General features: G+C 34.9%; 2 protein-coding genes and 1 long non-coding RNA gene across 6 annotated transcripts in view; 2 read left to right on the forward strand and 1 right to left on the reverse strand.

The window, feature by feature from the left end:
• The first annotated feature begins 1049 nt into the window (after positions 1-1049).
• LOC101893974 (methyltransferase-like protein 25B) lies at positions 1050-5509 on the forward strand. Its single transcript, XM_005180911.3, has 2 exons — positions 1050-2369; positions 5357-5509. The coding sequence occupies exons 1-2, from the start codon at positions 1050-1052 to the stop codon at positions 5507-5509; spliced, it is 1473 nt and encodes a 490-aa protein (XP_005180968.3).
• An 8036-nt stretch (positions 5510-13545) lies between these two features.
• LOC101891749 (uncharacterized) overlaps positions 13546-23213 on the reverse strand; it is a 50131-nt gene continuing 40463 nt past the window's right edge. For 3 of the 4 annotated variants that reach the window (XM_059120111.1, XM_059120112.1, XM_011293139.3), the window contains 3 exons: positions 22650-22997; positions 17367-17811; positions 13546-14152 (listed from right to left, as the gene is read on the reverse strand). In XM_059120111.1, coding sequence (XP_058976094.1) covers positions 13819-14152; positions 17367-17811; positions 22650-22773 — 903 coding nt within the window. In that variant the 5' untranslated portion in view covers positions 22774-22997 and the 3' untranslated portion in view covers positions 13546-13818. The remainder of the gene's footprint in view (positions 14153-17366; positions 17812-22649; positions 22998-23213) is intronic. The other variant, XM_011293140.3, reaches the window with a different exon arrangement.
• Positions 19990-20926, forward strand: LOC131801407 (uncharacterized). The gene is made up of 3 exons (XR_009341817.1): positions 19990-20166; positions 20237-20435; positions 20490-20926. It is a non-coding gene; the product is annotated as an uncharacterized LOC131801407 (long non-coding RNA).

Consider the following 23213-nt stretch of genomic DNA (forward strand, 5'->3'; position numbering starts at 1 on the left):
ATATGATATCCTGATATCCTAACTACTTAGTTTTGTTAGCTGTAAAAATATTACCAAATGTTTAATTCAAAATGAAAATATACCAAAAATATGACAAAATTGAAAAAAATATGAGAAAATGTTACAAAATCAATATTTTCATCTTTAGAGATATATTTTTATGCGATTTTTTAGACGTTTTTTTCCTGCCAAGAGGCCGTTCTGAATTAATAAGAACTGTCGAAATCAGTTCAGCCATTCTCGACATATAAAAGATCTTTCAAGCATATCTTCTTTGATAGACATATATATCGCACATATTTTGCTATATATCCGTTTTGTTGGATGTTTACATCAATGTAAAGGTCAGAAGTAACCTTGTCATGGCTTCGTGATTTCGCCGGGATTTAAAATATTCGCGGTTAAATGAAAAATGTTGAATTTTTTTAACACAAAATATATGGTATATTTTACCCGCTAAATATTATCCGATGACCACCCTAATTGGTAGGCTTCTTCCCCGCCCTAAACTCTAGCTACATGCGAATTCCGTATAGCTTCTGCAAAATCCGATATTTTTTCAGTATTTGGTCCATTTCGACCCCTAAATATTATGCTATCATCTCCAAAAGAAATAGGGTTCTATTCTGACCCTAGCCCCACCTCCATTTTAAATTTCGTGAAGATCGAACCATAATTACGACCTGTAGAGTGATTACAAATTAACATGGACAGACGGACAGACGGACGGACGGACATACATAGCTAGATCGACTCAGCTCGGCGAGCTAGGAAGATCCATATATACTTTCCTATGTGGGAAACCAATATTTCGAGGTGTTACATAAATTCTGGCCCAATCAAACTTATAATACCCCCAACGCATAGTGTTGTAGGGTATAAAAATGTAAAAGTTATGGCATTTGACATTGCTGCAGTTTTTTTTCTTTTTTTTATCTTACACTGTTTTACATTTGCAAGACTATTTTTTGTATAACGATAGCTATTTTAGTTCTTTAACTATTTTTTATAAAAAAAACCTCCTCCCTATTTTTCTCCTGTTTTCAGATATGAGTTTACCAAAAGGCTTTACAACACCAGATGACTACTTTCTCGAGTCCATAAGTTTTCTTAAAGAATTTTCATGGATCTACCAAGAAGCCAATACATGTTTTATAAAATCCAATATATTGGCCAATATGCCAACAGAGTTTCGTAGCTATTTCCAGGATATAGACAACAATGAACTAAATCAATTTCCCCACGTGCATCAGACATTAACTACACTTCAAGAACCACCCATAAAAGAATTTCGTCGACGTTTAAGCTCTTTAATACCAAAGCAAGCATTTGAAGACCCTCCACCCTTAGAAGACAATTTAAATTTAAAAACAGAAAACTTTAAGAAAATGAATGTGAAAAAACGTCATGAAATTTTACGCCTAGCCCAAGCCATACACCGGGAATTGCAGCAGGAGCATGAATCATGTGTCTTAATTGACTTTGGTTGTGGTTTAGGTTATCTAAGTGAAATCCTTTACAAACTTAATGAAAACTATTTAATTTTGGGTCTAGAATCAGATCCGTTGCGTGTACAGGCGGCAGAGAAACGGTTGGAGGCCTATATGCCAAAGGCAAAGAATTCCATACGCTATTGCCAGCAATTCATCACCGAGAATTCCAAAGATTTTATAGCTGAGAATGTAACAGAACTTTTACAATCCAATTATGGCTACGGCAATGATACATTACGGCCCACCACACAAGCCATAATTGGTTTACATGCATGTGCCGACTTGACAATTACCTCCATGAAACTTTTTCTTTACACGCCCGAAGTACGTCACCTGATAATCATGCCCTGTTGCTATCACAAAATGCAAATGTGTGCCAAGACTTTAAGGTTCGACAATTTCCCATTGAGTCGTAGTCTGCAAAAGGTGATTGCTGTGGGCGAAGACGACAGCAGTGAATATGAAAAGGAGGAGCAGAAGAAGGAAAATGACAGTGTCATCAATAATTATTCGAGATATTTAAATCGTCCATTCCTGCGTTTGGCCTGTCAGCAAACACTGAAGAGATGGCAGAATTGCACCGCCGAACAGCATTCACGCCATGGCCGAGAAATGTTTCTGAGAGCCGTTGCTGAAGCATTGCCCAGAAAGGAAAGGGAAATTGTGGTTAAGTGCAAGGAAAAAATCGATTTATTGCCTGAAAATATTTTGGATTTTAATCACTTTCGACATTTGTATCGTTTGCAATCGAAAATTGATGGAGCGTTGTTGGATTGGTCTGAGATGCATGAAAAGACATTTAATATGCTATTGGAGCAGTACCCGTATGGGGAACGACTGGCTGAAGGTTTAACCTGCCTGCAGACTGCGATACAGGTAAATAATTTTTTAATGGCAACTATCAATGGTTGAATAGGGACACTTTCAGTTCTTGATATGTTATGAACAGTTCAAAATCGAAAACCAAAGTCGAAATCCAAAATTATTTTTTTGTAATATGGCTAGTTATACCCTCAGCCATATGGCTAGATAGGGTATATATCATTTGATACGGCCAAAACGTGTCTCATCGAAATAACATTTTTAGACCCTATGTCTCTTTGGACCAAATACAAATCCCAAATCAAATCCCGTTTAAGGATATTTGGAGTCAATATAGCGATGTCCGTCCGTCTGTCTGGCTGGCTGGTTCGCACGATAACTGTCGAAAGGATTATTCGATTTGATCCAAACTTGGTGCATCGTAATATTATTATCAAACTTAGAACGAGTTCGGAGATATCGATCCACTGCTTCTGGTACACCCCCCTCCCCCCCACAAAATATCAAAATTTTGAAAGAAAATAATTTACTTCACAAAAAGAGAAATTATAATCCGATTTTGCTGCAACTTTGCAAATACTAATATATGCATCAGTGCTAGGTCATATGAGAAAATAGACAATATCAGTCAACTCCATCAAGTAACTCCCCTACAAACGGTCAACATTTTGAATAATTATAACTCTTATAAAATGTGATGTAAGACTCCGATTGTCTTCAAATTACACACATCACAATATTTTTATTAACCTGGTTTCTGGTGTGAAGATGAAATATATCGGTCCACTCCTTCTGGTACCTCCCCCACAAAGGGTCAAAGTTTTGATTATTATTAAAGATCGGATCATTCCGTCTGGTACCTCCCACAAAAAGGTTTAAAGTTTTGAATAACCAAAATGATCATAAAATCCTAAATAAGCATCCGTGTTTTTTATATTTCACACATCTCAACATTTTCGATAACACAAGATCTGTTATGAAGATGGTAGAGATCGGACCATTCCTTTACGTACATCCCCCACAAAGGGTCAAAATTTAAAAAAAAAAAACAAGTAAACAAATTAAAAAGCAGTAAGTTCGGCCGGGCCGAACTTTGAATAACCTCCACCATTTGGAACGAATTTGGAAATAAAATCCTGAAAAAATTTTGGTAAAATTTTAAAAATACCGAATATTGCCGTTATATTGGTGCCTATACGACGTGGACCCACAAAGACATTATTTGTCATGAGTCATTACCAAATTCAAATTCGGAACTTGAAATAAACGCGAATAATGTAGCTAAAATCATCAAAGTATAGAATATAATAGAATATAATATATAAGTATAGAATATAGGGAGGTACCGTTATGTCGAAGCTGTGCGAAGATCTGAACCTGCGTAGACAATTTTTTGTCATATTATGTAGCATCCATTACGAACTTCAAATACGACATTTCAAACAACTTCGGTGAGTATTGTACCTAAACTCGTCAAAATACCGAATATAGGGAGGTACTGGTATATGGGGCCTATACGAAGACCTGGACCTTCATAGACAATTTTCTGTCACAGACTGGAGTTTCCATTACGAACTCTAAATGCGTAATTTGAAAAAATTTTGGTGAATAAAGACGCTAAAATCACCAAAATACCGAATATAGGGAGGTACCGTTATATGGGGCTATACGAAGACGTGGACCTGAACAGACAATTTTCTGTCTTAGGCTGTAGTATCCATTGCGAACATCCCATTATTTTTACTAACACAAGATATGATGTGAAGATGGAATATATCGGTGCACTCCTTTTGGTGCCTCCCCCGCATAGGATTCAAGATTTTGAAAAACAAAACGCTTAAAGAAAGCGTAATAGGCACCCAACTCTCTTCAGATTTTACACATGCACACATTTTTGCTAACACAAGATCTTTTGTGATGGTGATAAATATCTGCGAATCCCTTCTGGGACCTCACCCACAAAAGGTCACAATTTTCAATACTTTTATCTGTCATAACTTGTGAAACAACTCAGCGATTCTTTACAACTTGCTATATTAAAATATTTCTATCAACCAGAAATATGAACATGGATTTTATAATTTCGCATAAAATTGGATACAAATGTCCGATTTTCTTGTAATTTTTCCCATACCAATATTTTATAGTTGAAGTGTGAAAATTAAATACTTCGGTCCAATATATTTTCTAAAAATTATCACATATTTCATATAAAGTGAAGGAAGTAAACAATATAATCCAAACCGTCTCAATATTTACGGGGTTGCCCATATTCGACGGATCTTTGGGCCCTTTGGGCCCATTCCAATCGACGAGGCTTGTCCGCAGGCAACATTCATTGCGTCAATTGAATTTTGTACGGGAACAAATGCAAATCAATGCGAATAATCCGATGTAAAGTGGACCGAGCCATGCCCAACTGCTGAGAACGGCGTTTTTGGGATGTTCTTGGGGGCCTCTCAACACTGGCTCTTACGGCAGCGATATTCTCGGCCGATCGCCTTTTATATGGCCTCTTCGGATTAGAAAGAGTCTTACCAGTCGAAAATTTTCCGTATAAACGCTTAATGGTGTTCTTAGAAGGCGCACTTCTCACATTTTTTAATGTTTTAAAAGCACGCTGAGTTTTCACAATTGACTTCTTGTAAATTTCAACTATTTCAGAGCGCTCGCGTGGCGTGTATTGGTTCATGGTAAAAATCTGCTTGGACTGACGCTTCAAACGCGGTATGTCATTAAACGATGTGGCATCTCTGTCAAAAGTTATGGCGTTGCCAGATGGGTCCGTCGAATATGGGCAACCCTGTATATCATATTTATTTAGTACCGATAAGAAATGGATAATACTGCCTACTCCTTCTGAACCTACTACATAGAGGATCATAAGTTTGAATAATCAAAATATTTTTAAATAATCGAACATTGCCTGAGGATATACATCTGTCGGCAAAACCGACAGATATTGTTTTACTTGTTGAAATAGACTTCGATTGTGGAACATTTTATTGTCATATTTTTAATTTTCCCCCTTCCTTTTTCAGAAATTATGTGAAAACTTGGTTCTCTATGACCGACTGTGTTTTATGCAAGAGGCAGCTGCTGATTTGAACCTCAATATCAATGTGTGCTATGAAAAGCTCATGGACGAAGAATTATCGCCCCGATGTTATGTTTTAATTGCTGAAAAGGTTTGATGCGGGATTTGCTTTGCGAAACAAATTCCCTAAAACAGACGCTAATGATTTTCCATGAGAAAATTTTGTGTTTTTGAAAAACACAAAAGAAAAACAAAAATATGGAAAAATGTTGTTTGCTTCAAAACAAATAAATGTAAATATTTTATACTTTTTTATTTCACATTGTCTTTGTAATTTTATTAATTAACTAGCTGGCCCGGTCCGCGTTGCCGGCCAGTAGTTTTTGTCTATTATGCATATTTGTCAAAGCATAATTATTCAAAGATATGAATGTTATAAATGTTCACGTACTGGTCGATTAGTTTTTAATTTTAAGTCAAATGAGCAGTAATTTGGATTTTACTGTACTTTGTACACCTTATAATTGAGGGCTAATTGATTAAAGAATAGCCAAAGTTAATTACTTTTTTAAACTCATTAGCACCTCAGATTGTGCATTAGAGTCCTCATAAGTACCCCTAACCATGTCGGTCTGTTTGTCCGCCAAATGGTGGACTTGAGGGGGTACTATTACATGGAGAAAATTCTAAAATTTGTAGATATATTGAAATTTTTGTGTAAGATTTTCACCCCCAAATACACATTTTTAGCCAAATCCTTTGAAATATGGTAAAATGCGAAACATCGACCTACATTGAAAACTTTCTTCATCCCTTATAATCCAATATGACAAATAGAGGCCAAATCGAAAATATAGCAGGACAACATAGCATGTCAAACTGAAAAAAAAATCACGTGATTTAAATAAGTAAAAATAGTTTTATCCACCTCATAAGTGAGGTCAGACTGATTTCAGAATAGTCAAATATAATTACTATTTTACACTCATTACCGTAATATGGGAACTAATTTTATTTGTCATTTAAATTGCAAATATGGGGTCTCCCATAAAGTCCATATTTTTCATCATAGCATAATTCAATGACGATTCAACAAATATTGGGTACCGTGATACTTTCTTATATTTGTAATTTGTTCATGTTTTCACAATTTATTTCATATATCCCAAATCTACGTTCCCAACCAATATTCTCTTGGGGGTTACAAATTCAATAGAATACAATTTTTTCTTTTCTGACCACACATTAGATGTGAAAATGGACTTGGGGATACTCCAATGTGGGGACTTTACATGAATAAATTTCTATGTGGTAATTATCTGTACGATGGTTCCTTACCCCAGGGTAGCATAAATACATATTTTTAGTGGTCAAGACCAATATGGGCCCTACTCCGAAAATTTCATGCGAAGAGGTTCTCTACCCCCTTAGAAACAAAGATGCCACATAAGGGCCAAAAATAGAAGAAAGTGGCGAAGACTCCAAAAATAGCTTAAATCATACGATAGTTATTTATGATCGATATCATGACTTGCAAAAGCGATTTAAGGTATCTTAAATGTTCAGGAAGAATTTTTGGAAGGATAAAAATCTTTTTCTTACCAAAAGTCCCATTCGCTCTATTATTTTGCACCCTTTATATTTGGTATTTTACTGATTGTACTCCCAAAAATTTTTTGCATTTTGAGCTCTCATTGGACGGATTATTGTCACATGAAAGAAGTAGAACCACGCTGTGAAATAAGCCCCATTAGTCTTTTTCGGTCATTTTTGTTTGTTTAAATGTCTGCGCATCTTCCAGCTGAAGCACGATGTAGACCCTGATATTACAAATTGAAAAAAATTGACAAAAGAAGAATGACAAATTGAAAAAATCTTCAACTTGTTCGCTGATTTTTTACAGCAACTGTTTAAAGATCCTTACAAAGTTTGTCAATAGAATGTACTTTTATTTTAAAATTCAATTCCATTGGAAATTTTTTTTTCGATATTTATCCGTTTTGAGAATTTCTTTTTTCGTGATTTTTTTTAACGATTTTGAAAAAGTAATTATCTTTTAACTTTGGTGTGACCACATTAAATTATTTCGGTATCATCTATTCCGTTTCGCCACCACATAATTCGGTACTACACTTCCATGTAACCCGCCATCAAGAAATCAAGTCATTTAAATAAATTGGTATTAATATTCGAATTCAAAAATAAAATATAAAAAAAAACACTACAAATGTACATTAGAAAAAAGTAAGTCAAAATGGAAAAAATCATGCAAAATAAAACATTACTATTGTACATTTAAAAAGTCAAAATGAAAATGTTAACATATCACATTTTTACGCGATTTTTTTTGGATATTATCCTTTTCGGATTAGAGACAATTCCGAATTTGTATGAATCATTAAAATCAGTTCAGCGGTTCTTAAGTTATAAGCGTAGTAACTAACACAACTTTCATTTATATATATAGATTAAGAAGTCCCTTAACCAAGAAAATTACTATTGCAAACAATTTGACAACAAACTTGTAGTGCAGTTTCGATGTGCCAAGGGTTTTCAGAAATTCGAACTTGAAGGTTACGAAAAGTTAGGTACGGATATCAAGTAAACGGATAGAGCTAAAAACTTGAAATGTTGTATTAGAATTAAGTTTGGAAAATAAGTTGGCTATATGAAGGTGGTTTTGGGAATAAGAACAAAGTGTGCGAACTGTACAAAATGATACTAAATTTGGAACAGTTTGGGTTAGAGTGAACGGATGTAGCTGAAATTTGGTATTGAGATCCCTGTTGGTTTCAGGTTTGTGATGCAGAGGTGGTTTTGGAAATTTGTAGTACAAATGCACGAAAAGTACTAAATGGTACTATATTTGGTACAATTTGGTATTTGGTGAACAAATAGTTCTTGAAATCTGAAATTTGGTATTAGGGTCGTTGTTCAAGGGTAGCCTGGACATATGGAGATGGTTTCGAAAATGTCCACTATGCAGGGTGAGATAAAAAAAAACTGCAATAAAGTCAAAGGCCATAATTTTTAATTTTTGTCGGAAATAGCATCAAATTTTCGAATAAGTTTAGATTTATTCGAATTGGTCACCTTTGGCACGAATGAAACCGTCACACGCTGCCCGAATGTAGCTCTGCGGTATTTTGGTCCAATCCCGGCGAACCGCTTGCTTGAGGTGATTGACATTTTGGTATTTTTTAGTGCCAACCTTGCTTTCCAAAATACTCCAGACACAATAGTCCAATAGATTGGTAGCCGGAGATTTTGGCGGACATTGTGCACTGAAAATGAAGCGAGGAACCTCATTTTGTAACCAATCTTGGGTGGCGCGTGCTGAGTGCGATGGTGCTGAGTCCTGTTGGAATGTCCAAGGTCTGCGGCCAAAATGTTTGCGTGCCTAAGGCTGTAATTCACCCTCCAGAATATTTTCGCGACAATATTCGGCAATTATTCTGATGCCACGGTCGATTGATACGAACGGAGAGTGACCATTGGCTGTTATGGCGGCCCACACCATCACCATGGCCGGCGATTGAGTTCTGGTGGCCAACCGAAGGTACACATTTTCAGATTTGTTTACAAACTGCTGGACAACGAATGTTTTCTCATCGGGGAAAACCGAATTCGCATTTCACCACTTTCGGCCAAGCGAAGCAACTATTTAGATCTTTTGAGTTTATTTTCTTTCTGTTGCGGTGTAAGTTCTTGCACTTTGTGAAATTTCAATGGCTTTATCCCGAGCTCATTTTTTCAATGTTTGCCGAATGGAATATTGCGATATGTACAGCTCACGAGCCATTTTTCGGCCACTGCGACGCGGGGTTCGATCAAGTCGTTTCTTTACTTTTCGAACCATTTCTGCTAATCTTACTCTTTTCTTCCGTCCACTTCCCTGATGTCGGGCTACGCTACCAGTATCATGGTAAAGAGCGATGGTACGAGACACAGAAGATTTATTTACATTTAAATGCTGGAGTGCTCTAACGATAGTCACTTGTGGTTTTCCAGGCAATTATAAAGAAATTACACTACCACGCTTGAATTCCATCACGAATAAGTTTTTTTGCTGAAAAAATCTCACCAAAATGCCTTTTTACACTTGTAAACAATATAATGAGCTCTCACTGAACTAATTTTAACAGCTGTCGGACGAGTTGCTTCGAAATGACAGCAGTCTGAAGTTGGTTGCAGTTTTTTCATCTCACCCTGTAATACACTAATCAGAGATGGGAAACTGCTTGCTATGCAGTTAAATTTGAAAAGGTAAATTACAGAAAATGAAAAGATGGGAACGTTTTTGAATTGATTTAACCTTCTTAATTTTACCATGGTTCAAGCCAATGCCGACAAGAATCTATTTAGATTTTAGATCTTTTGTTTGACTTATTTGTGGGTATTATTAGAAGAATAGAAAAACAAAAACCACTAATGTAAACATACTATAAAAGTACATTTATTGCTAGGAACACAATTGGAGCGAACGACGAATTTTTTCGCGGCGTATGTTCGTCGTCAAAAATAAAACACATATGTGTATATGGAAGTGCACACAATCACGGCACCGGCGAAAATTTCGTCGGTCGCCGCGAACTCAATTAGCTTTATTTCTATTTCATACGCCGGCGACCGGCGAACAAAACAGTACAAGGTGGCCATACTTGTACGAATTTTATGTGTTTTAGTAAATAAAGTTACTTTTTACTTTAAAATTTGTTATGGTCACTCTACTATCTGTTACTCGTATAAAAAAAACATAATTAATTTGTTTATTTATTTGTGTACTTGCGCCTGAGTGAAGATGGATATCAGTGAATTTATAATAGAGAAGATGGACATAAGTGAAATTATAATAGAGAACGTAAAGAATTATGTGTTCTTGTATAATTCATTGTAGTCAACAAATGAGCAAAAAGTAAACAACTTCGTCAGCTGTTTTATAATTTCGTCGGTATTGTGTTCCATACGACGAATTTTCGCGGCTCATTTTGTCGCCGCGTAGGGCGAAATTCGTCGTTCGCTCCAATTGTGTTCCTAGCATATATCATGGTAGAATAATATAGGTAGTCGCATCGACACAGCTGCTGGGGCAATGAAATGTCAAACCGATTTTGGAATTGAAAATGTTGGATGAAAAATTATTAAAATTTGTAAAAATTGTTGAAAAATTCATTGCGTCGTATAAAAAACATTTAAAAATCCACTTATTTTTCATAAAACATTTTAAATTTTTTGACATATCTATGTTCCCAAGCGTTGATGCATCTACCCATATTCTTCTACCATGGTTTATATACAAATACCCTACACCACTATGCATATTTAGTAGAGCTCTCGTAAAAGAAAGGTTTATATTTGGCATTTCTGAGCTCTATGAGATATCTGGTACAAAATATGATTATGGTAGAATGCATGTTCCGAAAGTTAGAGATTTAAAAAACAAATCGGATGAAACATATATATGGAAGCTGTAGCTATATCTGAAGCGATTTTCAACAAATTTAAAGTATTAACTTCTTAAATGAATTAGCTTGGAAATGCAATATTTCACTCACTTTGGGCTGAAATTAGCCATTTGGTGCACAAGAAACGTAAAATCGGACTAATATATACACTGGTGGCCAAAACCAAGTAAGTAAGTTTTACAAAAATAAACAAATCGTAATTATTTTTCCAGTTTTAAATGAGGGGTTTAATTCACTTTTAAGAAACTAAAAATAAAAATACAAAAATAATTTTGAACGAAAAATAATATGTGGAAAACTAAAATGGCCCAATTTTTGCTTGGTCAAAACTAAAGCAACTTTTGATTTTTTATTTTAAAATAATTACATTTTGGCTAGTAGTCGATAGCATAACCATTATTTTTGATAGCAGATGCACACCTACGAGGCATTGAATCTATAACACGCTCAATTTGATCCTTGGGTGTGCTTTCCCAGGTACCCCGAATTCTTTAGAAAATGTTGTGCTTATTTATTACCGAATCTCTCTTGATCTTCCCATCTACTATACTCCAAAGGTTTTTTTAAGGAGTTTAGGTCAGGTGATTGTGCCGGCCATAACAAAACATGAATTTTTGACTCCCGCAACTTGAGTACTTCATTTTTTTGGTCTTCTCACCGTAAAAATTTTCACCTCTGAGCCTTTAATATTAAACGTAGACTCATCCCAGAAATAATGTATATAAAGCTTGATTCCACCTAATATTATCGTTTCCGAAAGCCTTTTTGATTTTTTCAGATATAAATGGTTATTTGATGTCATACGGGTATGCAGACCAGCTGCCACTACTCGTCTACGCACTGATCTCGAGCTTATATCCCATGATTGCTCTCTCACCAATCCAGTTGAACTCTTAAATAGTTGTTTTTTTATTTCTCTGAAGTTTTTCACGGTCTTCATTCGTTATAGACTGTTACTACTGATCCAGTTTCAAAAAACCGACTTAGTATACAGAAATAATTATGAAATCACATAAATATTTATGAAATATTTCTCGGAAATCATTTTCTGTGATATGTTGTTTTGATAGTCACTGATAATTTGCTGTTTTATTCAGGTACTGTATTTGCTTCTAACCATTTTAAAATTTTTTTTGTGCAGTACTTAAAAAACGAAAAGAAAAACACATACTGTTGTAAAAAACTTCTCAAAAAGGATTTATGACAAGCGAAATTGTCGAAGGAAGCAAAAAGCGATAAATATCACAGTAAAAACAACTGAAATTGCAGCGGTTATATGAATGTACAACAGAGTTGCTTTTGTTTTGTCCAAGCCAAAATCGGGTTAATTGACTTTACCAAACATTATTTTTTATATAAAAATGAATTTTGGTTTTATGTTTTAGGTTTTTAAAAAGTGAATAAAGTACCTAATCTAAAACAAGAAAAACTTTCTCATTTTCTTAATTTTTGAAAAAGTTACAGGGCATTCATTCTCCTTGTAATTTCAGTTGCTTTAGTTTTGGCCACCAGTGTATATAGGGAAGCTATATCCAAATCTGATCCGATCTTGATAACATTGGAATCATCTATTGCTGGGCTGTATCTGATATCTGGTACTAAATATCATTTTTGTGGGGTGTATATTACGAATGTAAGGGACTTAAATACCAAAATCGGATGAAACGTATATATGGGAGCTATAGCTATATCTGAACCGATTTTCACCAAATTTGAATTCGGTCAGATGTAGCAAAATTCACACCATTTTCACTGATATTAGCCATTTGGTTTACAAGAAACCTAAAATCGGGGGAAGATATATATGGGAGCTATAGCTAAATCTGGACCGATTTTCACAAATTTCAATAGCGTTCGACCTTGAGCCGAACAAATGTTATTTAGAAAATTTCATCTCAATCGAATAATAAATGTGACCTGCATTTTGCTTACAAAAATACATGGACAGACGGAGATGCATAAATCGACTCAAAATGTGATTCTATACTGATCACCAAAAGGAACTATGGGTCTATCTCGTTTCCTTCTCCATGTTACAAAAAACCACTATGTGGTGTAGAGTATAATCATGTTTATACCAACCTCTGATCCTTTAATTTACAATCAAAGACAGTCATTTTAAATTTGCTCATATTTTTGGCATATTTGTGCATTTATTCACTTGTAATATATGTATGTATATATATATTATTTTTTTGTTGTTTGTTTACTTTAACGTTAATTTGATTTTCAATTACATAGTTTTTTTTTTTGGTTTGGTTGCTATTCCTTCATATTCCTTTTAGATATCTTTACTAATAGCTTAATAATACATTCATGTATATTTATAATTATTATAGGTAATTCATTAAGAATTCGGGTTTTTTTTTTTATTTTATCCAATAATATATAATAATATACAACAAATAAATAACAACAAATAGAAATGAAATAAATATAGATTTGACACAAAAATTTGCATTTAATATTTGTATTTGTTTGATTCTATAAATTCTTACGGTTTGGGGGTTTACATGAGTTTTGTTATTTTTACGAATACATGTTTTTTTTTTGTAAACATAAATTTGATTTAATGTAACTACTATATACAATGATACTTGTTTAAGTTTATTTTTTTAGCTCTGCTGATTTTCTGTTGATTTCAAATTGAATATAACATGCAACATGGTTGTGTATGTGTATGTACTAGAATTAAACTTTATCCAGCCCTATTTTATTATTGGTTTAATATAATTTTTTTTTAAATTTTAATTCTAGTATAGCTGCATGTAAATGTGTGAGTGTGTTGTGTATATGTACTCGTACATAGGTAGACATTTTATAAGTGTTGGCTTTTCATACTTAAAATTAAATATTTATGTTCAGTTTTCAGTTTCATTCTTTGAGAGGGATATCTTTGCAAGCAAGACATATGCAATACGGTCATATGTAGGTGGGTGGATGTTGTTGTAGAGGTATGGAGGCTCTTTGAGAAATTCAAACACATTTTTTTTTATTCTTTTCAATTTTTACCATTGACATCATTAAAAAGTACAGCTAAATCATTATCACCTCCAATCCCATTGCCAACAGCCTCTGTTGCATCCGTTGAGAGTACTTCATTGACAACACCATCACTGCGACCAGCATTTCCCCCATCAGCATCAGCATCAGTATCGTAATCGTCATTATCAACAGCAGAGTTAACAGTTTCAGTTTTAGTTTCATCATCGTCATCAGTTTCGTCAACATCATTGCGAACATCGTTATCAGCATTATTATAATTGTTGTTATTGTAATTCTGGTAGGCGGCATGATTCTTAACTGTATTTTTAACATAAAACATGTTATCATCACTAGAAAATTATTATAGAATTTTTGATTCAAAATATCGTAATTATATTTCGATTTTTTTTATCATTTCTTTCTTTCCAATTTGCAAATGTATGTCAGGGGTAGTGTGAGATTGCTTCTGAAACTTTAGCTCGCAAGGATTCAAAATAAATAATTCAGACACACGAACTGTTGTAGATTATGACTACACGAACAATCAAAGTGATTTTTATGAATAAGAATAGGATCAGGTCAAAACCTGCTGGTTTGTCAATAAAAGAACAACAATTTGTGACCAAATCGGCTACCCGCACAATCCTTAAAACTTGGCAATTCCATTACATGTAAGCTATACCTTTATTCAATACTTTTGTGAGACAATGCAAATAAAACCGTTTTACTAAAATGTGTTCGATATAAACAGGGCATTAGGACAATATAACTATCACTTATCTCATGGTACAATAAAAAGGTAAGGTAAAGCTACCAGCTGATTACAATTTTTTTTCTAAGTGTGCCCGACATATGCCAATTTTATGTATGTATTCATTGTTTTGAAAAATAAAAAAAAAAATTTCAAAATCAAGGATTGGAAGAAACTTAAATTCTGGGGCGCGCATTTATGATATTAACCAGATTTGCCACGGAATTAAAAGATTGAACGCTTAGGATCATATTTTTGAGAGAATATCCAGGCATTTCATTTATCTTCCGCGATATTAGACTTATTTTAAAAATGAAAAAAATAAATGAAAACACCTTGTCTGACAGGAAGCGGGAATAGCCTCAGGGCTGTATTTCTTTTGTATTACAAAGCTGTTCTACCTCCTTATTGTACCACGACTTAGCTGATGTTTGTTTACATATGCCCAGTTCCAGAACTGCAAGAATGTAAAACTTTTTAAACTCGTAAAACTTTCGAAAAAATTGCAAACTAGTAGATTCTTGCAGGTTCTGGAACAGACCAATACACAAGAAGTTCGGCCGGGCCAAATTTTTCATACCTTCCGCCATTTGGAAGAAACTTGAAAAATTTCAAAAACAATTCCATCGAAAAACGCCGCTCAAATGAAACCCGTTAGACGGGGGGCTATACGAAGACGTGGTCCTGCATATGTAATTTTTGTCATAGGCTGTAGTAACGGTTCCGAACTTCAAATACGAAATTTGAAACTATTCCGGTGAATAATGTCACAAAAATCATTAAAAAACCTATTATCTGGGAGTACTGGCGCTATACTAAAACGTGGACCTATGAAGAATATTCTCTCCTATGAGGGTAAAGTACTCAGAAGGAACCCCTTGTGTGGATTTTAAGACAATTCCATTGACAATTTTGGCTGAAATCATAAAAATACCGAATATCGGGGGTTACCGTTATATGGGGACTATACGATATCGTGGACCTATATAGACAATTATCTTCTAGGGAAGAAAGTACTCACAAGGAACTCCTTGTCTCGATTTTCAGACAATTATGTTGAAAAATGTGGCTAAAATCATCAAAATACCGAATATCGGGAGGAACCGTTTTATATAAATATTCAGGGTGAGATGAAAAAACTGCAACCAACTTCAGACTGCTGTCAGTGACCGAAAAATGGCTCATGAGCTGAACATATCGCAATATTCCATTCGGCAAATATTAAAAAACGAGCTCGGGGTAAAGCCATGGAAATTCCAAAAAGTGCAAGAACTTACACCGCAAGTGAAAGAAAGACTCAAAAGATGTAAAGAGTTGCTTCGCTTGGCTGAAAGTGGTGAGCTGCCGAACTTGGTTTTCTCCGCTGAGAAAACATTCATTGTCCAGCAGTTTGTAAACAAACAAAATGATCGTGTTTACTTGTCTAAGAGGTCAGCTGAAAATGTGCAACTTCGGTTGGCCACAAGAACTCAAGCGCCGACCGTGGTAATTGCGTGGGCCGCCATAACAGCCGATGGCTGCATCAGAATAAATGCAGAATATTATCGCGAAAATATTCTGGAAGATGTATTAAAGCCTTGGGCACGAAGACATTTTGGCTGCACCATCGTGCCACCAAATGAGGCTTCATTTTCAACGCACAATGGCAACCAAAATCTCCGGATACCAATCCGTTGGACTATTGTGTCTGGAGTGTTTTGGAAAGCAAGGTTGGCACTAAAAAATACCAAAGTGTCGATCACCTCAAGCAAGCGTTTCGCCGGGAATGGGCCAAAATATCGCAGAGCAACATTCGGACAGCGTGTGACGATTTCATTGGCCGTTTGAAAGCCATAATTCGTGCAATTCGAACAAATCTAAACTTATTTTACAATTTGATGCTATTTCCGACATTTTTGCTTTCATTCAATAAAATTTAAAAATTATGGCGTTTGACTTTGTTGCAGGTTTTTTTTTTATTCCACCCTGTGTGTATAAAAGGTAGCTTTATTTTTCCCTACCTTCTGGGGGCCAAAATATTGAATAATCATAACCTTGCTAAGTGATGCAGCTAATGTATCTGTATAAAGTTACTTTGGCAGCATTTCGACTAAATTAAGCTCAAATCACAAGTAAGAGCTCAGAGGAGCGGCCGAGACGGCGGCCGAGTTAAAAAGGTCAAATGATCACTATTTCGTAACAAGTTCCGTGAATCGCAAACATTTTTTCCTTAGGCATCAAAAGTTTTTTAACTTACCTAGGGAAAAAATCGTCATTCTTCGGTCAGTGATCGAAAGCTGAAGTCGATTTCCAAATCATGAGGTTTGGTAATAGGCTCAACTTCAAAATATATTGGCTCTGTATAGGGAAACAAGCAGGGCAATATTGTATGGGATAATCCTAGAAAAATAAAACAAATATTTTCAGGATTAAAAGAAAATGAATTTTATAAGTTTTGAAGAACAGTTGGATTTGCCTGCTTATTTTATTCCCAAAAAAATGTCGGCGTAATATTAATAAAATAACATAGCCAGGAATGTTAAATTATTTGGGGGTGCAATAATGTTCGGAAACAAAGTTTTCCTCTGCGAAACAATTAATGAAATTCAGGGTTACAGGTATTTTATTCAATTATCATTTTTCTACCCCTTATTAGTTAAAAATGATAAAATTAACTTAATAATGTTTAAATATATACAAGTTTTAAACACTTAAATCTCATTACACCCCAATATACACTTTGCAAAATGAAAGAGAAGAAAACGTTAAATATTCCATTAATGTAACACTTCAAAATCTGGAAATAAATGTGTGTGTTCTAACCTTTAACTTACATACTGTTACAGCGATAGAAATTCTGTAAACCAGTGTAGACGCAAGACATATAGGGTGTCGATGCACCGCCAGCTGCTGCATCACCCTCACCCTCGGCCGAGTACTCGTTATTCATTAGCATCAATGGTTTTGCTGCTGCTGCAGCCACGGCTGCCGGCTTATTACTCAACTGGGTGCCGGTGGAGATCTCTGAAAACAAAGCTTGTTCATAGGGTGTCGCTAACATTGATTCCATAGGTTCGAGATTTTCAAATTGCGTACCCGCTCGTTTGCCATAACGTGAGCCCAAAAAGAATCTGTCATTGCGTGGCACCACATTTAGGCGTCGGGTTTTCGATGGTGCATAAGCACCGCTGGCCACCGATGATGATGAAGCACCGCCAGATGATCGGCCATAGCGACTGCCCACAAAGAATGACGGACGTTTGTGCATTGTTAAGACATCTGCTCGTATTTCAGGTGAATAAATGTGGTTTGGCCGGCAGAATTCCAAGAAAAAGAAGTAAGAAAAAAATAAAAGAGGATGAGAAGAAAAGAAAACAAACGGCATTAGAAGGTGGTAACAATTTAAAGGGTATTCGATTACAGTTCTGTTAACCTAGATATGGAAAGTCATGATGGCGTTCGAGGAGGGGGTTTGAAGTTGAAAACAAACTAGGGCTTCGAAGGGTTATAGGATAAGATAATTGAAAAATAAATAAAGGTGAGAGTACATGAAACTATTTTTGACTAGCATAAGTCATTGGCTGGCTTCTTCGGAAAAGAACAAAGGAGCGTAGGAGCGTATCGAGCTAAGTTAACCTAAAACTCCTTTGTTCCTCTACGAAGAAGCCAGACGATGACTTATGTCATTCAAAAAAGCGTTTTATGTATTCTCGTCTTAAGCCTAAATATGGAAATATCATTATTATAAGAATATAACATCAAACTCATGGCAGATAAATGCATCAATGCTTGGGAGCAATAATTTGTCAAAAAATATTATTTTTTAATGCGCTGGTCTTGACACATTTTTTCTTATTCGACGTAATTCAAAGTTTGTTTTAACAAATTCAAACAATTTTAACAAATTCAAATAATTTTAATTTAAAAATTGGTTTCGATGTTCATTGTACAGCACAGGAGCTGTAATTTCGGTCGAGTCGAACTTTCAATACCCTCCAACATTTGGAACGAATTTGGCAATTTTCAAAAAATGAAATCCGAAGAAAATTCTGTTAAAATCTCATAAATACCGAATGTAGCCGTTATAATATGGACTATACGACGACGTGGACCTGCATGGGCAACTTTTGTCATAAGCTATTACACTATTTAAATGCGAATCTTGAAAAAATCGATGAATAATGTAGCTAGAATCATCAAAATACCGAATATAGCGAGGTACCATTCATTATATGGGGGGCTATACCAAAACGTGGACCTGCACAGACAATTTTCTGTCATAGGCTGTAGTATCCATTACGAACTTCAAATACCAAATTTGAAACATTTTCGGTGAATAATGTCGCTTAAAACGCCAAAATACCGAAAATAGGAAGGTACCATTATATGGGGGCTATACCAAGACTAGGTTCACGTTTTGGCCCATTTTCAATACCGAAAGTTTTGGAGACATAATATACATTTGAATACAATTTTATCAACCCACTTCATTTCGTTCGAACGGACGGACATCGCTAAATCGCCATAGAATTTTATGATCAAGAATATATATTCTGATGAAGAACATATATACTTTGTGGGGCTTAAAATGTACATTTCGATATGTTACAAACGGAATATTTTTTGCCTCGCAATAAACTGAAAATTCGACCAAACATAATACCAGAATCGAAAATCGTTTGCGAAATATCAATTTTGCCATTTTTACGACAGACAAAAGTCGACATTTGCTTTTATAGTTAGTTTATATTAAAGCTTTTTGTCGGATTAACCTCCTTTGTGAGAATTAATTATCGTAGTATAATTTTTAAATTTATAAAAATCTACTTATTTTTGAAGAAAAAAAAAAACATTTCAAAATATTTGACAAATCAATGTTCTTAATCGTTGTTGTATCTGCCCATATTCTTCTACCATGATAAAATTCTACCATTATGATATCTAAAGACTATTGATCGAAACTCGACTTATATATCCCTAGTCTTTTCCAGACAACAAACCATGAAGAATACATGGACACAGCTGCAGGGACAATGAACTGTCAAATAAATTTTGGAATTGAAAATTTTGAATGAAAAATTATTGAAATTTGTAAAATTGTTGAAATATATGTAGCAAAACAGCCTCCGATTTGTGCCGTATAAGAAAGCACATCAAAATAACTTATTTTTGAAAAAAAAAGAAACATTTTAAAATTTTTGACATATCACCTGTATTCTTCTACCACGCAACAAATATTGTACGGGGCTTTGCAGGCCTTCTTTATGCTGAAGACTTCTCGCAAAATACCAAAACCGACTTTTCTGCAGCAGAAGACTTTTAACAGATCTTTTTTAGACAGGATACTTTTAAAAGCTTGCTTTAGACAGGTTATCTTTTGAAGTTCTTCTCTAGACGAAACTTGTTTTATAGCTCTTCTTGCAAGTCTCGTAATGGAAAGGCTAAGGCTATTCAAAGAACAGGGGCCTAATGCTCGTACTCGATATCGAGTTGTTTCGATAGATAATTTGAATTTTTGGATTACCGTATCCGTGATCGAATAAAATTTATCGATATGTCGAATAAAACTATTCGAGTTTTTGCCCGCCACATTCTACCTGTCGAGACCAAAACAAAACAGAAGAAAAACGAAATGTAAGTATACATTTTTTAATACTTTAATTATATAAATAAAATGGATATAATTGAGCCTTTTATTTCACAGGAGCACGAATTGCAACAAAATAAATTTTAAGCAAAAGGCAATTATGGCAGATTTTATGTCTGACCACCCGGGACTTGCCAAAGGAAAAATTTCGAATTGTCCAGAAGGTTGAGCGTCATCCAATCGTTTGTGGGAGCAGTTGACAACCAAATTAAATGGAGCAGGACCACCCGTAAAGAATGTCACCTTGTGGCGAAAGGTATATATTGAAAAGTGGTATGAAAAATTATGTTTCACAGTTTTCCTTTCCAAGGTTTATGCAGACCAAAAACAACATGTTAAGAAGAAATTATCCTTTAACAAGGCATCAAAGAATCAGACAGGTGGAGGCCCATATGAAGAAAAACTCATCACCCAATCAGAAGAGTTTATACTGGAAGCAGCACTACGTTCTCGAATTTGTCTTCTTATTATATTTATATTATTACCGTCCTCATCTTCCGAAGAGGATAATACAAAAAAACACGTATCCATAATTTTTTTCAACTTTTAATGAAGCGGCAAACAATTGTTTTGTTTACTTTTTGGATGAAAACATATGTTTCGATTGTCGGTATTTCGATTATTTTTTGACAATAATCGATAAATTTTTGAATAATTCCATTCGAGTCGTATCATTCAATTAGTAACTACGGATCGTAATTTAACTTCGAACAAAATCTCACTCTATATCGAGTACGAGCATTAGGCCCCAGGGCTTTTGTCTACTTTTGGTCTTACGAAGTCTAATATTCAAAGTTGTTTTTGGCCAGTGGTAAAAATAGCAAAACCGACTTTTCTGCAGCAGAAGACTTTTAACAGACCTTTTTAAGAAAGGAGACTTTTACAGACTTGTTTTAGAGAAATTATCTTTTGAAGATCTTCTGTAGACAAAAGTTGTTTCATAGCTCTTCCAGAAGCAGAAGACCTCTTGCAAGCCTCTTAATGGAAAATATTTTAAAAAAGAAAGTTCTAATTAGTCTTTAATAATTTAATTTAATTTCTAATGGCCCGATTATTTATAACAATTATCGTTGAGTGGCGTTGCCAGTTGCGAAAATTGCATTATGTATGGCAACTTTCAACTGAAGTTGCGAATTTCAGTTGCTACAGCGGCCATATTTGAGCAACCATCTATTTGCAGTTGCAGTGAACTTTTTCAAAGAAGAAAGAGAAAGAGAGAGGTAAATACACATTTTCTAAATCATTTTGTTTATCATTTTAGATTAAATATGGTGAAAGTAACAACAAAACCTCAGTTCGAAATACTTATAGAAAAAATGGGTGCTAATCCAAACTTAGCTCGAGGAATCCGTGTCTTTGGTGAAACCAAAGCCACTGCAGATGAAGCGTGGAAGAAAATTTCCGACAACCTAAACAGTCATGGTCCACCAACAAGGACACCAGAAGAATGGCAGAGAGTATGAAGTGCGTCTATCGCCGTTGGAACAAACCGCAGCAGATCTACTACAAATAAATTTAGTAACATATCCTACAGGTGCCATTTACGGAATAATGGAGACATGGGTTGAAGATGGGATAGAAATAGTGTCAAATGTTGAGGTGGAATTATCTCTCAAGCTTCGTTGAATAGATGCAACGCCCTGAACATTTTCTTCTTCATCAAAAAATAATTCCACTGAACTTATCATTTTAAAATTCTTTTATTGTTTAAATTGTGTTTTGTTATTTCGAATTTATTGACATTTTTGAAGTTTAGAGTTCACAAGATGGAAAATACACTGATCGATAACGACAACTCAATTGTGTTGCCTTCTATAATACAACATTTTATTTCAGTCGCGCTGACAACAGATAACGCAACGCAATGCATAATCGAGCCATAATAGTCTTTAGTAGGGATCCGTAAGTCGACTTTTGGCGTTGGAAAGTATAAAACTCGAAGTCGATTTTGGTCAGTGGAAAAAATAGCAAAGTCAATTTTGCTTTAGACAGATTATCTTCTAGGAGCAGAAGACATCTTGCAGATCTATTAATATAAAGTAGTCTCTTAAAAAAGAAAGACCTAATGAGTCTTAAATATAGAAAGGGACAGGGCTTTTTTAGTAGGGATACGTAAGTCGACTTTGAAATAGAAATTCTAAAATAGTGGAAAAATAGCAATATCGACTTTTCAGTAGCAGCCTAAAATAGATATTTACTACATGTTTTGACATTGTCCGTGATTTAAGGTGGCCCTAGTCTGGGAAATGAGTTTTTTATAAAATGTTTGATAATATATATCTCAATTTAAAAACTTGTCCATTCTCTTTTATATCAAAAGTCATTTCTTTAAATACTCTCTACCAGTTACCTTGCCACTTTCATTCCTTTACACACACATTAAACACACAGAAATAAATTCATATAAAATATGTCTTCATATTTGATTTTTATTTCCCATACTCACACACACACACCCAAACGCACTCACCTTGTTTGACATCTGTGGGATTATCTAGAAATTGATCTGTAGGCTCCAGCGAACAATGCACCAGCATAAAACAGAATGACAGCAATAAAATTGTTAAGTGGCAAATGGATTTGATATCGAACATTTTGGGAATTGTGGAAGTTTTACAGGTGGTTGTGGCGGTGGCGATGATGATGGCCGTTAAACCGAAAATCAAAACAAAAGGACCAGGAAATCCCACAATAAAATAAAGGCGTCAGAGGATTTGCAGTCCAGAGTAGGAGGTGGGAAGCGGCTAAACAAAGCAACTGCGTTGTCAGTTGGCGTTGGGTGTTTTTTCTCCTTTCTTCTTTTTTGGTGGCCGGGGAGCTGTAATAAAATGAGAGCAAATATGAAAATCATGAATGGGTTGAAATGTTAAACAAAGAAGTTATAAAAAAAAGTTGTGTGTATTGTTTAATGTTTACAATGGCGAGTTTTTAATGTCAGTATTTGGTTTTGCTGTATATTTGAGGTTATGTGACGTATGCGTCTGTGTGTGAGTTGATTACTCATACGTCACTGTTAGTTTTTTGATTTAAATTA

This window comes from Musca domestica, unplaced genomic scaffold, assembly GCF_030504385.1.
Source record: "Musca domestica strain aabys unplaced genomic scaffold, Musca_domestica.polishedcontigs.V.1.1 16, whole genome shotgun sequence".
Taxonomy (NCBI): Eukaryota; Metazoa; Arthropoda; class Insecta; order Diptera; family Muscidae; genus Musca; species Musca domestica.

What these genes read in the sequence shown, in the direction of transcription:
- LOC101893974 (XM_005180911.3), top strand. Translation starts at nt 1,050, where the DNA reads ATGAGTTTACCAAAAGGCTTTACAACACCAGATGACTACTTTCTCGAG. An exon ending in GCCTGCAGACTGCGATACAG is followed by an intron (nt 2,370 to 5,356) that starts GTAAATAATTTT and finishes TTCCTTTTTCAG; the next exon opens with AAATTATGTGAAAACTTGGT.